This window comes from Schistocerca piceifrons, chromosome 1 (assembly GCF_021461385.2).
Source record: "Schistocerca piceifrons isolate TAMUIC-IGC-003096 chromosome 1, iqSchPice1.1, whole genome shotgun sequence".
In the NCBI taxonomy this organism is placed as follows: domain Eukaryota; kingdom Metazoa; phylum Arthropoda; class Insecta; order Orthoptera; family Acrididae; genus Schistocerca; species Schistocerca piceifrons.
Genome location: NC_060138.1, coordinates 1,116,509,931 through 1,116,524,073, shown reverse-complemented (window position 1 = coordinate 1,116,524,073; position 14,143 = coordinate 1,116,509,931). Strand labels below are relative to the sequence as shown.

General features: G+C 39.2%; 1 protein-coding gene across 1 annotated transcript in view; it reads left to right on the top strand.

Annotated features, from left to right (window-relative positions):
• The window catches only part of LOC124778121, a 76,112-nt gene extending 64,928 nt beyond the window's left edge, over positions 1-11,184 (top strand). The window contains exons 4-5 of the mRNA XM_047253622.1: positions 2,243-2,349; positions 11,062-11,184. Coding sequence (XP_047109578.1) covers positions 2,243-2,349; positions 11,062-11,184 — 230 coding nt within the window. The remainder of the gene's footprint in view (positions 1-2,242; positions 2,350-11,061) is intronic.
• The last annotated feature ends 2,959 nt before the right edge of the window (positions 11,185-14,143 follow it).

Below are 14,143 nucleotides of genomic sequence, written 5' to 3'. Positions count from 1 at the left end.
AGTTCCCCAGGTAAAACTGGGTTTACACCGAAAACGAATTCGGAAATCGTCCCATGTAAATCTGGTTTAAATGTAGAACGTAGGCCCAGCAAACCCAAGGAATTGCCTCAGACCAGAGACAGTCGTGGCAACTGAGTGCAGTTTTAAGGGTGTGGTGCCATTGTTCCACCAACCCATAGCTTTTTAATATCACAAAGATTACAGAGAATCATCAAAAGTGAAGATTCGAACTGTCGACCCTGGTCAGTTGTGATGGTGGACGGGCAGCCGAACCTAGTGATCCAACAAAAAGACATTTGGTCTATTGTGGACAGGCTACACCTGTGGCCCTCCGACGGAGGCAGGGGACCGATGAGGTCGATATGTACATGACGGAAATGTCCCTTAGGGATGTCAAACTTGCGAAGTGGTGGAGAGGTGTGACGTCCTATTTCGTTTCGTTGACAGGAAATGCAGCTGCGTGCCCATGTTTGACAATCCTGTTTCACATCTTTCGACACAAAATGCTCGGTGACGAGGCGAGTGGTGGCTCGGACACTGGGGTGGGCAAGATTATGCAAGGCGTCAAAAACCTGTTGGCGCAGCGGGGGCAGGAGCAAAGGCCGCAGAATGCCCATAGAAGACTCACACCACACTTCGTCTGAAATGCCAGGGAACTTAGCCTTGGTAAACACGAGTGAAGCCTGCGGGTCCGTGACCAGACCCTGAGTGTCTTCGTCTGAAGCCTGTAGAGCGGCGAGGTCGGATAAATCGATGATTTGTGAAATGGCATTGATCCGCGAGAGGAAATCAGTGGGTGGGCATGTTCTCTGTGTCTTTGATGTAGCATATGTTTGTAGTAAATTGAGAGAACAGGTCGAAGTGGGGGGGGGGGGGGGGGGGGATCCTCTGGCGGGTTGCAGAAGGCATCTGCCACATGTTAAAGGGATATAAGCTTTTTGCACATAGCATATACACTACACAAGAAGATAATCAAACAAGAGTTGTAGTAGCAGAAGTAATTACAACTATGCACAGAATGGTTTCCATAAAGACAGATTGTGCACATATTGTTTTTTCACCAGCTACACTTCATAAAAAAACGTTAAGCATTAAATATTTCTACTTAACACTGCTTCTAGTGGCTTTGAAAAAGCATTTTACAGGGTAAACAAAATCAAATTATTCCAAGACATACTTGGTAAGGGTGTCCTTTAGTCTCTGATGAGTGTAATGTGAAGTATATATGAAAGCAGACATATTAAAATTTTAAACAGACTGACACAATTTGAAATTAACCATGGACTGTATTGTGTTATATTGCATTAGACAAGGATTTGCCTGTCACATACTCTCTTTAATTGATATATTGATGATGCCATAAACATAAGGCAAAGATTATGAGGGTGATCTACAATACAGACTGCGCCTGCTTGTGAAAGTAGCAAATGAGCATAACTTAAATACCTCTGCATCAAAAACATAGTTATGGCATTTTGAGAACGTGAACCACTTAGCATCTAAACAGATTTTAACAATGAACCAACAGAGCAAATTAACAAATTTCTTTGACTTGGGTGAGACATTACTAACATATCAAAATGCTGACATGAGTACAAAGCTACAGAAATTCCTGTCCCATTTTCTATGTGGCATACAGCTGCAGAAGAGAATACACTGCTTGAACTATATAAAGCAATGACAGGAGAAAAAATGTTGTATGGATGTGAATACTGGACACTGTACTTGCTACATGATGATGGATAAAATGGACAGAAGTGCAGAGATGCGATTTCTGAGAGCAGTAACTGGTTATAGGCTAACTGATTGGAAGAGAAATGGACATATCAGAGAAGAGCTAAATATATTTAATATTAATGGAAAAATAGTGACACACCAAAGCAAATAGGAAGAGCATGCTAAAATGTTGTCTCTGAAGTATAAGTTGACACTAGGCAAAAGGAAGATCTTTTGATTGATGGTGGTGGTGATGATGATCATGATAATGATGATGACAACAGTATCTACCAAAATAGTTTGTAGAGACAGAATTGATTTATTAGGAATGACGATGATGAATTAATCTTAGATATAGTAATTCACAGAACTGTTGGACTCCTCCCTGCATTTTTACTTTTTTTATTTAATTTACTTACAGTTTGTATTGGCCTTGATAAGCCTTATTTTTGTAATCATTTACTGTAACTACTGTTGTAGAATGCCAATTTTATTCTAATAATTTGCAATGTTTTCTCTTTTCCAGATATGACAACTTTGCAGATTGAGTCAGAAAACACTCAGATGACCAATGATTTATACCGTCTGCTCAAGAAGTATTCTGGTCTCAGGAATCTTATAAGGGAACTCAAGGTACTTGCTGCTTCTGGATAATTCATTACATTTCAATTCTACTTTTTCAAAACAGGACAAAAAATTCTGATTTATTATAAATGCATAAGCATAACAACTTCGCACTTACATCATATTCATGATAATCATAGAATGTAAGGAAAAGATCCATTGCTGTTTTCCGTAAAGATGACACATTAAATTAAAGATGCGTACAACCAAAAGGCACTTACATATTATCTTTTGGCTACAGCCTTTGTCAGAAAAAGAAAACACACCCACAATCATTCACACAAATATGCATCCTGGTGCAAGCCACCAAAGATGGCAGTCATGCGTGCGTGAGGTGTGCTTGCTTTTGTTAATGAATGTGCATTTGTGTTTTCTTTTTCTGATGAAGGCTAGGGCCAAAAGCTAATATGTAAGTGTCTTTTAGTTGTGCCTGTCTGCAACTTAACATGCCATCTTTACAATAAGTAGCAGTCTATCTTTTCTTTTTGCTGCTGATGTTCCTACCAGGATTTTCCATTGTTTCGTGATCGTCATATTACTGTAACAGAAATTCCAGAACAGGAACAATAAAAAGAGCAATGGCAGGTATTGATTTGTAGTTGAATGGTGCATGATGCAAATGCAAATTAAACATCATAGAAAAGTTTCCTATGTCAATTAGAAACATTCACGTACATAACTACACACACATGTTGTCGCTCGTGGTCATTTAAGCTGATCATTTGTGTGTGTGTGTGTGTGTGTGTGTGTGTGTGTGTGTGTGTGTGTGTGTGTGTGTGTGTGTGTGTGTGTGCGCGCGCGTGTGCACGCGCGCGTGTGTGTGTGTGTGTGTGTGTGTGTGTGTGTGTGTGTGTGTGTGTGTGTGTGCGTGCGTGTGTGCGTGCGCTTGTTTAAATAAGGAAAACAACAGTAGCTCACAAGCTAGTAATGTCTTCATGCTGTTATGTATGTCTGTATGCTGCACATGAATCAACTACACGGTTGCCTTTCCTCATTCTTGTTATTGCCAGAACTTTAAAAAGAGATCATAATATGAAAATAGCCTCAAAAAATATATTAAGTCTTAACTGTGACAGGCAGTTTTTGCATTTACAGCATTTTCAGGCACCTGGAATGTTACCTTTCTCAGGCAAACCCCTTACCAATTTAGCTATCCAGGTATGACCCACAATCCACTCTCACAACTATACTTCCACACAAACACATAACCACATGAATGCAAATTGGTACCAGTAATTGCAGCACTGATTACTGTGACCTGCTTGCCACATATCGGCCCCAGATGCTGTGGAGGCTGCAGTAGGCTTGGCAGTAAACCGCCCAGTGAATCCTCTGTTGACAAACAACCTCTTGTGATAAAGCAGAAGCCTGGCCTGACCTGCGGAGTACATCCATGAGTGTGGTGGCTGAATATGCAGGGGCTCAGCCCTGCACATATTATATTACTGTCAAATAATTTAAAGCTTAGCTTCCATAATTTTCTGTTTAAGAAGTTGTTGACTTATATAAATTGTACTTTTAACTGACTTATTTTTCAACCATTACTTCAACTACCTCCAAAAGTTTGTAGAAGCTCTCCTGCATATCTTGCTGGAATAGCAGTACTGGAAGGAAAGATATCGCAGAGAAATGGGTTACCCACAGTGTAGGGGATTATTTCCAGCACACTTTAAAATGTTTCAAAACATTAAAAGTGCTCACTCCACCATAGAGTGAAATATTCATTCTGAATATTACCCTAGCCTGTGGTTAAACGATTTATCCACAGTACTTTTTCTTCTAGGGTTGCTATCGCAGCAAGGTATATAGAAGACCTTCTGTGGACTTTGGAAGGTAGGAGGGAGGTACCTACTGGAGTGAATGAAGCCGTGAGGGTAGGTTGTGAGTGATGCTTGGATATCTCAGCCAGTGAGAGAATAATCTGCAAAAGGCAACCTTCCAGGCTCTAGTCTCAGTCTAGAACATACTTTTAATCTGCTATGAAGTTTTAAGAAGTGCACTTTCTACAGCAGAGTGAAAGATTCATTCTGGATATTGTCATGTACAAGATCTTTAAATGTTATTACTGTGCAAAATAAATAAATAAAAACCTTTTTTCACTTTATAAATTCCTAATACAACACTGATTATAGTTCTCATGTTAAGAGTGATACAATCTCCAACACCTCAATAGGTATGAATGAGTGGCCACCTTCAGGTGGATTGAGAAAATGTGAAGAGGGAAAGGAACACATGCAAATAAATGCATAGGGAACATGAGCGCTGTATACAGAGAGGTACTGAGGTAATCCTATACCCTTGGCGAAACTGCCAAAGCTAAGCTGCACTCCTTCCTGCCATACCCCCCCCCCCCCCCCCCCCCCCCCCCCGACCCCATAAAACTACCTTCCTGCAATTTTATGATTGCTGAAACTATGTTAAGGTACTGCAGTCAATAACACTGTCATAAATATCCTCAAATGTATTTCAATGAAAATAATCCATGTTTGAAAATATAACATAATTGGATAGGTAAATAATCTTTCACCAAACAGCGGCAGGAGAAAACGCATATAAAAGGTATGTAAATGTACAAGCCAGTGGCTCCTTCTTCTGGTGGATGGACTGAAGAGAAAGGAAGAGGGATGAAGGTAAAGGGCTGGCGAGGTTTAGGAAATGGAGAAAGTTATGGAAAAGTTGTCTAGAATCCCGGATCAGGGGAGGCTTACCAAATGGGATGAGAAGGAAAAACTGATTGTTGGTGCCTGCACCAGATGAGATTTGGAAACCTGAGAACTTTTAAGTGAAAGGTAGAGTAATAAGCAAGACAGATTATAGAAATAAATCATGCAAGAATCACCAAGAGCAGAAAACTGAATGTATTGTACATGGTAGCAAGAGAAGAGGGAAATGGACAGGTTGGAAAATAAAAGATACAGTAAAATAAAAGGGAGTGAAGAAAAGGCATAGTTACTGGAAAGAAATATTGAGAGCTCAGAAATTAATGTAAAGCTAGACCAGATGTCTGATGAGAACCACAGAGGAATCAGGCAATTAATGTAAAAAAAATGATCCCAACAAAACAAGCACTCTGTGTCTGCTTAGGGGAACGGTCACTGGCCACCCATAGGTAGTGAAGGGGAAGGCAGGGCATAGGTAGGACAGGGGTTGGAGTTTCCAAGAAGTCATGACCCAAGGCCCATAAAAACACACTACGGCATCTGAAGCACGAACAGAGATGGGTGGACCAGCAACAGGATGGCTGTGAAAGATGTGATGGGGATGGCAGCAGCAATGGCTGGGAATGGCCTCAAGAGGACAGGGCCAACGTCAAGTGTGAAAGTGCCAGTAGGGACGATTGGGCCAGCCAATGGAATGGCTGTGGAGGTGGCAGGGATAACAATGCCAGCAGGAACAATTGGGCCGGCTGCCGCAACAGCCTTGGAGGTTACAGTGGTGACAGTGTCAGCAGTCAGGAAACATATGAAGAAGGCCAGCAGCTGTCGGGCCATTGATGACTTGAGGGTGGGTTGCGACAGGGCCAGCAAGGGAGCAGGCTTTGGCACTGACAGGGCTGGTGATAACAGAAGGGCTGCTGAGGGCAGGTGGGCTGGCCGTGACAAGGTCAGTGATGAGAGGCGCGGTGTCTGATACCATCAACCACAAAGGCTGGGCCCACACCAGAGGGACTTCTGTCAGAGAACACAGGGAACAACGGTGGAGTGCTGTACACCATGACAACATTGCAAACAAACCTGACAGGAGGTAGCCCAGCTTGTCACATATATATCCTGGACACTCTGACAAACACTGGTGTTGATCACATCCAATCAAACACCATGAGAAAAACTGAAGAACCAGAGTGAGTAGAGGGATGTTCCAACAGCATATCCAGCTATTGTTGCCTGAGGCAACGATAGCTCTGAAGACATGGTACATAGAAAGACAAGAAATACACCAAGGGACTACTGAAAACATTGCACACCAACAACATCATGCAAGAGAATGCATTCTGGACAACATGTGGATGGAGCATCTGAACTACACTGAAAAGATAACATTGATAAGAACTTGTATCTATTGAGAAAACAGGAACACTAACTGCCAACAAATGCCTACCAAAATCTGGACATCCATGCAATTGAACATAGTCACAGAAACAAAGAATTGAACAGACCATGTCCAGAACATGGATGGACACACTTGTACCTTAGTAGGACTTAAATGCAGACTGTCACAGTGCAATAAACAAGCATATGCTGCCCTATCACGCCAAATCACTGTTCAAGCAAAGATGTGTTAGTATGAGAAACACATGATCAATTGAGAAAATATTAAACCCTGCTCAAGAAAAAACAAATGACAGCCCATCATGTAACACTGAATCACTCGTGAAGAAGCAGCCTTCCCTGTCCTGTCTGGACACTACCACCCTAGGGATGAGGGCCAATGATGTCTGCACCATCTAGGCAAAATACAGCCTTGAGCAGGTGCTGGAGAGGGTGAATCTTGATCAGGCACTGTACTGAGTATCCACACAAACTATGAGTGTCACACCTGAGAGCAACAGCATCATCACTATTGTATTGTACGGCAGTCAAGGGAAGAGCACTGTATCACAAAACCATTATTCTGATAGCTACTGAAGTAACCTTAGCCAGGTGGTTTGACTAGTGGAGATTGAATTTGCACATAGCAATAACGGATCTCTATTTATTAACCTCAACAGTCCACACTTGATTACAAAGGAAAAGCTCATCGTGATGATGTGATATGTATCAGGTGCCTACTATTGCGAGGCCCACGATTGTCAGAAGTGGTGATTAGCTGAGAGGTACTGTGAATGATCTGATGAGGCTATTAACTCCTAGGTCGAGGCACGGGAGTAACTGATGGGCACCCAGGAGCTGACGATCCTGGTGAAAGCATGAGACAGTGCTGTCTGTTGAGTAGCAGTAACAGAAAGTGTTGTGGTTCAAAATGTAGACTCAAGGTGGTTGATGGTCAGTCTGGAGCCCTGAGCAGAAGTGGCTGTCAAGGGACTGAGCAGTGACCCAAGTAACCATTGCAGAGAAATACAGGCACACTGCCACGCGGACACGTGACTGCGCGAATGCAAATAGGTGCCTGTGACTGCAGTGCTGATTACCGTGGCCTGTATGCCACGTATCAGTGTGTCTTGCACCCCCACAGATGCTGTGGCAGCTGCGAGACTTGGCACTAAACTACCCAGTGAATCGTCCGTTACCAAACAACAACCTGTGACAAAGCAGAAACCGTGCCTGATCCGCAGAGTACATCCGTGAGTGTGGTGGCTGAATATGCAAGGGACCAGACCTGCATATACTACAATACTGTCAATTAATTTAAAACTCAGGTTCTATAGTTTTCTGTTTAAGTTTATGTCATCATTGCTTTAAAAGGTGTACAACTTTGCTTCTGTCATTTTTTCCCCAGCATTTGAGGCTTTTAATGAAACAAATTGGTTACACATGTATCATTCAAAGTATTTTCCATCGCTGATTGCTACTTTCTCCCATCTTTCTGGCAGTGTACGAATCCTGCGTTGAAAAAATTGTTCATCTTTTGAAGCGATCCACGAATCGATCCAATTTGTGACTTCTTCACGAGATCGAAAGTGCTGGTCAGCCAGGCCATGCGCCACTGATCTAAACAGGTGACAGTCAGAGGGAGCAATGTCTGGAGAATACGTTGGGAGGGGTAGGACTTCCCATTTTAATGTTTCCAAGTATGTTTTGACCTCTTTTGCAATGTGGGGTCGAGCGTTGTCATGCTGCAAAATCACTTTATCGTGCCTCTCGCTGTATTGCAGCCATTTTTCTTTTAATGCTCTGCTCAAATGCATTAATTGCATTCGATAACAAGCACCTGTGATTGTTTCACTTGGTTTTAACACCTCATAGTACACAACACCAAGCTGGTCCCACCAAATGCAGAGCATGATCTTGGAGCTGTGAATATTCGGTTTGGCCATCGACGTGGGAACATAGCCAGGATATCCCCACGGTTTTTTGCATTTAGGGTTATCATAATGAATCCATCTTTCATCTCCGGTCACAACTCAATGCAGAAATCCCTTCCGTTTTTGCCGCTGAAGCAACTGTTCACAAACACACAAATACTGTTCAATGTCTCTTGGTTTCAGCTCACATGGGACCCAAGATCCTTCTTTCTGAATCATGCCCATAGCCTTGAGATGTTTTGAAATGGCTTGCTGCGTCACTCCCACTAATTGTGCCAAGTCTTCTTGAGTACGATGTGAGTCTCCACTCAGTAATGTCTCAAATTCTGCATCTTCGAAAACATTCTCTCTTCCACCACTATGCCGGTCTACAACATTAAAATCACTGTTCTTGAAACATCGAACCCACTTATGTCACGTTTTTCTCACTAATAGTGTCCTTACCATATGTACTTGAGAGCATTCCATGGGACTGAGCCGCTGTTTTCGTCATATTGCGTCATTGTGTCATTAATGTTGGTATACTTTCAATGTACGTGGCATGACATGCTCAGTAATAGTCTCATTCAGCAAGATTTGATAACTCAATTTTGTTTAGATCATATATGGCAAGAAGAGACAGGGACTGTAGCAATTCTTCAGAGAGTGTGAGGTTAAAATCCTTGTCCCGACATACTGATTTAGAGTTTTCTTGTCTTCTCTCAATCACTCCGTGTGAAATCTTGGTGAGATTCATTCAAAGAGGCAACAATCTTTTTTCTTCACATCTTTCTTTAACAGAGCTAGTGCTCCAAAACAGATTCAAATGGATGTAGGCTGTGGTATGTATGCAGAAGCGAAGAGGCTTGCATAAGGTAGACTAGCCAGAGAAGTGTGTCAAACCAGTCTTCGGAGTGGTGACCACAGGAACAACCAACTGCTTTTCTCGGTGCAGGACAAGTGAAGGAGCATGGTGGGAGAGGGTGTGGGGCACGGGGTTAGCAGAGACTGAGGCCAGGAGGATTACAGGAATGAACGGTGTTTTGATAACATAACCCCCATCTATGTAGTTCAGTTCACTAAAGTAATTTTAGAAGCACTGGACGAAGGTGAAAATGTAAGTGGTATCTTTTTAGACTTGTCAAAGGCCTTTGATACAGTTGACCACAAAATCTTACTTCATAAATTAGGGCAAATAGGAATAAGAGGTTTGACAAAGAAGTGGTTCAAATCATACGTGGGAAACAGAGCTCAACGAGTTCAGATATCACAAGTTTCAAACAATTCCCTTATAAAACACCTGTCTGACCCAGAAAATGTGAATATAGGCGTCCCACAGGGAAGTGTATTAGGCCCAATATAGTTTCTTATATACATTAACGACTTCCCACAAAGTATCAGACATGGAGAAAAAATACTTTTTGCTGATGACAGCAACATAGTAATAACAGGTGAAAATCCAACACAATTGTCAGAAAGAGCAAACGAGGTCTCAATGATGTCCACAACTGGTCATTAAAAAATAAAGTAACCCTAAATGTAAAGAAAACTAACTATATTAACTTCCAATTGAATAAAAAACACAATGCCACTAGAATAAAAGTTAATAATAATGAATTAGAATGTGTAACAAGTACCAAATTCTTAGGGATGAATGTAGACAGCCAACTGAAATGGACAAACCATGTCAACATTTTGGCAAAGAAATTATCCACAGCATCCTTGCACCGGTATGCAATAATACCTGTCTTAAAATAACATATTACGGATATCTACACTCAGTCCTCAGCTATGGGATCATGTTTTGGGGAACAAGTGCCAGTAACATACAAACTGTGTTCAAAGTACAAAAAAGAGCCATAAGGATAACAAACAGCAACAACAGGGCCCACTGTCTAGAATTATTTAGAAAGCTAGGCATTCTAACTGTTTCTTGTGAGTATATCTTTCAGAACATAATGTTCATTAAGAAAAATCTCAACATGTACAACACAAACAGCCTAATACATGACCATGAAACAAGAGCTTGTCACCACCTCCATCTAGATAGAAAGAACAAGGCAAAGACGCAAAAAAGTATATTTTATAATGGGATAAAACTGTATAACAAATTACCACAAGAAATTAAAGAAATAAATGGGCCCCTCACTTTCAGACAAAAGCTTAAAACCTTTTTAGTAAGTAAAAGTTGTTATACTGTAAAAGAATATTTAACATAGATGTAGATTATCAGCAACATATGACATTACCACCAAAATATTATGTAATTATAAATATGTGTATGACTAGTTAAAAACTACACAAAATATGAGAAACCTGTTTCATTGTAAATGTAAATGTGTGCTCATGTGTTGTAAACTGACAACATCCATACAATATTTATTGTTCCACAGATGAATAAATAAATAAATAAAAAAGAAAAGCTTATACTACACAGTATATTAGAACAGAATATCACATACATAAAAATTTCAGAAAGCTGTTGCTCTGCATTATATCCTGTTCACTGTGTATTATTTCTTGTAATTAGCACTATTTTATAAAACTGAATGTGCACTGTGTTGAAACACGAAACAATTTTACTTTACCTACAGGGTGTATAACCCACTTATAAGTTGCGGGAATTGCTGCATGTATTTTGGACAATCAGTTTTGCATTTTATACATTATTCTGCAGTTATTAATCAGCACTTTTAACCAACAATAAGAAAGCAATTGCATGCCAATGAAGTTAAAATCATCACCAATATTTATCAAGTATTTTCTTCTTTCTGTTGCAGTCTGAGTATATGAATTCAAAGGTGTATCCTATATTTCCACGTTACACCATTTTGAAGGATATGATCAAGGACATCATGCATGATCCAGATTACATGGAAGTATGCCATGAAGTGGACGTTTAGTGGTAGCCTAGCCATATGGCGACCACCAAATGCCAGGTTGCCATCTGAAAGGTGTCCTTGAAACCGTCAATTGAAATCTGTAGGGTTTATTGCTGCTGAGCTTTTGTGAGTTTGCATTGTGGTTTGTGCAGGGTGTTTATACAAGAAAATTATGCAATATGTTGGTATGGAACATTTAAACATTACGCTAATGAAGTTTGAAGAAAGATTATTTTTTTATTGCACTCAGTTTATAACTTAATGCAGAAATGCTTTAAACGCTTTGATAATGCATCATTTCATGGTGGCATTTTATTCCCAAATTTTCCAACATGTGAAACATTAAAAACCCCTTAAATTGTTTTAAAACTGTGGAAAATTTAAACCACAAATGCAGCATGGAACATAAATCATGTAACAGGTGCAATGTAGTATGTGCTGTCATGTATGACTGTGTGTGTAGAAATGCTGTAATAATGACAAGACAATTCAGACCACACTAACAACTAATATTTTTATATATAAATAACCTTTTTTATTTTGAAGAATAAAGGCTAAAACTCAAAATTATGCATCTTTTCATAAGAAATGTATTTTAAACTCAATATTTTAAGAACTTCAAGCTAAAAGATCTTTATATCATTACATAAAACGTGAATGAGTTAATAGTACTGTGTATGTAGCTACTGCAATGTGCACTCACTTCTCTACATAATCATTACACGAAGGCAAGTGAACCAAGACTTTGCTTCATACACCTTTTATATTTATTTTCTATCAATACAGTTTGCCTATACAGATTAGAAAATACATTTTACTCACCACATTTCTCTTCCATTCAAACACATAGATAACACAAACTTGAAAATGGTAAACTAAGAAATGGAAGTAAACGTGATAATAAGAAATAAACATTCTATGAACTAGTACACTGTAACTGTATTATTTTGTATGTCATATGTAGCCCTTGTGCAGATCCTGGTTGGTTCCAGAATGCTTTTCCTCTGTCACTAATCTCTGATAGAAATTTGTGCATGCAGAGAAAATGCTGTACATATTTACTGTCTAAAAAACCACTATGGTGGGAAGAACTGTAAACTAAAGTACCAGTGCTGTCTACAACCTAATATTTTCAGCAGTATACTAAAAAAAAAAGAAAAAAAATCTTTTTAGCAGTTTATTCCTACAAATAATATGTTGCAGCTGCACTACTGCAAAGAAAAGTTCCATCAACAGTTATAGTTATCTCCTTGTTCCATTGACTATATTTCCGATCTCTCTCTACTATAGCGGGATGAGTCAATTTTCAATAACAACACACTTTCTCAATGAAAAATTTGGCAACTTACTTATCATTTATGTGCTTATCTTTTACATTCAATATTATTATTATTATTATTATTACTCACAGTGATAATTACACATTCAGTAATTCTTCTATGTGTTGAAGGAGTTGTCAAGCACTTTGTGTTTGAAGGTAAATTTTATTATGCATCAGATTTTTCACATGTTGGATCAATGGGGCACACATAAATTCCTGTCTCTTTTGAAATTTTCAACATTTTATATCTTTAACCAAAGGCACTTGCAGACACGGAGCTAAAGAAACTATCTCTACTACCACAAAGTCAAAGTACCACTGAACTGATAAAACCATGTTAAGAGTGTCATCCCAAAATCCATGAAATGCTAATAACCAAAAACCAACCAACAGATTTTTTTGTAAATTGGTTCCTACACCTCAGAAAATTTCACTTAAACCATACACGCATATTTCACATTAAGTAAACTCCAGTATGCAGGAATTACTCAAATATACAATGTCCCTAGTTATTTGAGGCAGTTATTACTAAAACCACTCTTGTTAAATGTAAACAATTTTCAGAAGAATCACTTATATTTTATGTTATTTCTTGAACATACTTGAAGCCACATAAAAAACATACATTGGAGCCTAATAACAAGTAATGTTTTTTGAAAAATACAGTCATCGCTGATACAGATCATTTTTGTCACAAACACAATCTAGTGTCAGAAAAGAACTACAAAATAGTTGCACTAATTATGCTTTATTACCCTTAAGGGGCACTAACATTTGGTACAAAAAAATATAAAATTACATTAGAAAAGCAGAGGATTCCATCAGTTATCTCCACTACTGTTGTTGGACTTAAAAAAAACCAAATTCTGTCCATCTTACTCAGGTGGAAAGGGAAAATGTGGTTTCTTCACTGTGTGAATGTGGTTGAAAGGCGACTCTGGCAAAATCTGCACTTTTTCAGAGTGCCATTGTATGCCACGGTCCTACATAACCAAATCCCTCAACTTCAGGCATTCTTTGTCCCTTTATTTGTTCTTTTCTTCACAGGGAGTGTGAAGTTCCAATCAACAACTTCCTACATTGTTGTACAAGCCATTGTACTGATTTGATCTACGGGACAAATAATAATAAATAAACATGATGAACATCAATGATTGATCTAGCTTTCAGTTGCTGAAAGTTAGCAGAAGTAATAACTCTATCCCAGTCAACTACAATTTAAATGAGTTGTTTCTTAAGCAGCATATCTGACCATTAGGCAAAAACATATGGCCAGTTACGGTAAAAAAATAAATTAATCAGTCAAGCACTTTCGGAACTAGTAAGTATGGAAAGCACAGTGTGACAAAAATTTTTGTCTAGCAAGTGTGTCCATCTGAAATTAAAAGTGAATCACTTTGTTGATACTGCTTGTTTTTCAAATACTGAAACAATAAAGAAGTCTCTTCCTTCCATTGCCTTTTGGTAATTCTTCCATGGTAGATGAACATTATGATTTCACAGCGAAAAGCACCTGAAACATAATACCACAGCTGTCTTGCATAAAATATTGCATTATTTGTTATATGAGGGACAGACATACTTTGCATACACTACTCACTAATATGTGTCAAGATTTTTGCATGAAAAGTCTTTTTAAATGGAAAAGGTTTTTCTTAG